Raw genomic sequence first — 2,763 nt, 5'->3', positions numbered from 1 at the left:
GACTGCTTTCTATCTACTTCCAGATCACACTGATGTGGCCCCACCCATGGTGCAGTTATGGAACAGTCTTATAGAATTCTGGAATATGGTTGAGTTTGACCCATAACTTGACATGTTTTTATAGATTTTCTTTTTAAAGACATTTTTATTGTTATTCTATTGCAGTTGTCCCAATTTTTCTACTTTTGCCCCTCCTCTGCCCATCCCATCCGCAAACCCTGACCCATCATCCTGTTCTCAAAGTCAATTCTCACACTATTGTCTATGTCCATGGGTCATTCATACATGTTCTTTGTCTAGTCCTTTCCCCTTCTTTCCACCATTCCCCCCACACCTCTTTTCTGGTCATTGTCAGTCTGTTCCATGTTTCTATGCCTGTGGTTCTATTTTGTTCACTAATTTATTTCATTCATTAGATTCCTTTTATAAGTGAGATCATATAGTATTTGTCTTTCTATGTAAGTATTTATTTTTATATTTGGAAGAGGACAGATAAAATATGCAATCCTTATGACTTATGGGTATTTAATTTTAAAATATCTTTTTTGAAAGTTCTGAAATGTGAATATATATGTATGTATATATTTTTATAAGTTCATATTGTAATACAAATTATTATTAATTTTAAAAAGGTGAAACAAAAGCAACATGGAAATGGGAAACCAAAGTATCATTTCAGAATTCTTCCTCCAAGGCCTGCCCATTGAACCAGATCAACAAGACCTGTTCTATGCCCTGTTCCTGGCCATGTATCTTACCACTGTTTCAGGGAATTTCCTCATCATCATCCTCATTCAATTGGACTCTCATCTCCACACACCCATGTATCTGTTTATCAGCAATTTGTCTTTGTCTGACCTCTGCTTCTCTTCTGTAACCATTCCAAAAATGTTGTACAACATGCAGAGCCAAGACCAATCCATCCCCTATGCAGGCTGCCTGATCCAAATGTACTTCTTCTTGTTTTTTGCAGACCTGGAGAGCTTCCTTCTTGTGGCCATGGCCTATGACCGCTATGTGGCCATCTGCTCCCCACTGCACTACACCACCATCATGAGCCCCAAGCTCTGTGTATCCCTGGTGGTGCTGTCCTGGGTGCTGACCACTTTCATCTCTTTGTTGCATACTCTGCTCATGGCTCGGCTGTCTTTCTGTGCTGATAATGTGATCCCCCACTTTTTCTGTGACATGTCCGCTCTGCTCAAGTTGTCCTGCTCTGACACTCAGATTAATGAAATGGTGATAATTATCTTGGGAGGGCTTGTTGTTATTGTTCCATTCTTTTTGATCTTTTCATCTTACACACGAATTGTGTCCTCCATCCTCAAGGTCCCTTCTGCTAGGGGCATCCGCAAGGCCTTCTCTACCTGTGGCTCCCACCTGTCTGTGGTGTCACTGTTCTATGGGACAATCATTGGCCTCTATTTGTGCCCTTCATCCAACAATTCTACTGTTAAGGAGACAGTCATGGCTGTGATGTACACTGTGGTGACTCCCATGCTGAACCCCTTCATCTACAGTCTGAGGAATCAGGACATAAAGGGAGCCTTGCTAAGAATCTTTTCAAAATGGACAATTCAGTTTTCTCTGAGATAGTGACTCTAAAGATTAAAGTATGCTTTCAAACAGTAGGTTTAATAATGACAATGAGTAGTATTCTGCAGGTAGTGGCACTCAAGCTCAGCACTGGCAATGCAGCCCCTAGAGCACTTCCAGGGGAAGTTTTCCCACATGTCACTAGGGGAAGATCATTGTGGTCTTGTGTTTATCACTGTATCTTGGGTATGATGTAGCACAGGCTTGATCAAATAATTATTCAACCATGAATAAATACCACTCAATCTAGGTATTTATCAGACTTAAAGAATGGACAGTAAGGACTTCTGACCAAGATGGAGGCATAGGTAGACACACTGTGCCTCCTCGCACAAACAAAATAAGAACAACAACAATTTAGAAACAAAATAACAACCAGTACTGACAGAAAATTGAACTGTATGGAAGTCTGACAACCAAGGAGTGAAAGTAGACAAATTCATTCAGACCAGTAGGAGGGGTGGATTCAGGCAGAGAGGGGTCATGGCAAAAAAAAGCAGTGGCTGGAAGACCCCCGGTGTGCAAAGCAGCAGCTGGTGGACCCCAGGCATGCAAGAAAGCAGTGGGTGGATCCAGCAAGGCAGTGGATTGTGGAGGGGCTTGGCACACAAGGTGGCTTGCAGAACCAGGCAGTCCCACATTCCTGCACAAATAAATCACACAAAACTGGGCAGTGAGACAGACTGCTTGGGAAAATAAAGCCTCAAACCATTGATTGAAAATGTCTGTGTGGGTTCAGGTGCTGGGAGAGACTCCCAGCCTCAGAAGAGAGTTTGGTGGAGAGACTCACAGGGTCTAGAACATACACAAACTTACCCACACAGGAATCAGCAACAAAGGGGCCCCGTTTGCTTGGAGGAAGCAGTGGAAGTGACTGAAATCTGGCAGAAAGCTGAGCAAGAGTCATTGTTCTTTCTTGGACCCTCCCCCACATACAGTGTCACAACCCAGTGAAGTGGGTTGCCTTGCCCGGGTGAACACCTAAGGCTCCACCCTCATATGTAACAAGCATGTCAAGAAAAAAATGGCCCAAATGAAAGAACAGATCAAAGTTCCAGATAAAAATACAACTAAGCAATGAAGAGATAGCCAATCTATCGGATGCACAGTTCAAAGCACTGGTGATCAGGATGCTCACAGAATTGGCTGAATTTGGTCACAAATTAG

The 2,763-nt window shown here is 42.8% G+C and overlaps 1 protein-coding gene across 1 annotated transcript; it reads left to right on the top strand.

The window, feature by feature from the left end:
• Positions 1 to 648: 648 nt before the first annotated feature.
• On the top strand, positions 649 to 1,596 carry LOC123809489 (olfactory receptor-like protein DTMT). Its single transcript, XM_045824690.1, has one exon. It carries the CDS (start codon positions 649 to 651, stop codon positions 1,594 to 1,596), a length of 948 nt encoding a protein of 315 aa, XP_045680646.1.
• Positions 1,597 to 2,763: the final 1,167 nt, after the last annotated feature.

Source organism: Phyllostomus hastatus, unplaced genomic scaffold (assembly GCF_019186645.2).
Source record: "Phyllostomus hastatus isolate PE091 unplaced genomic scaffold, TTU_PhHast_1.1 phas_scaffold_55, whole genome shotgun sequence".
Lineage (NCBI taxonomy): Eukaryota > Metazoa > Chordata > Mammalia > Chiroptera > Phyllostomidae > Phyllostomus > Phyllostomus hastatus.
The sequence above is the reverse complement of the archived record's forward strand: the minus strand, read 5'-3'. Positions and strand labels throughout refer to the sequence as shown.

What these genes read in the sequence shown, in the direction of transcription:
- LOC123809489 (XM_045824690.1), top strand. Translation starts at nt 649, where the DNA reads ATGGAAATGGGAAACCAAAGTATCATTTCAGAATTCTTCCTCCAAGGC.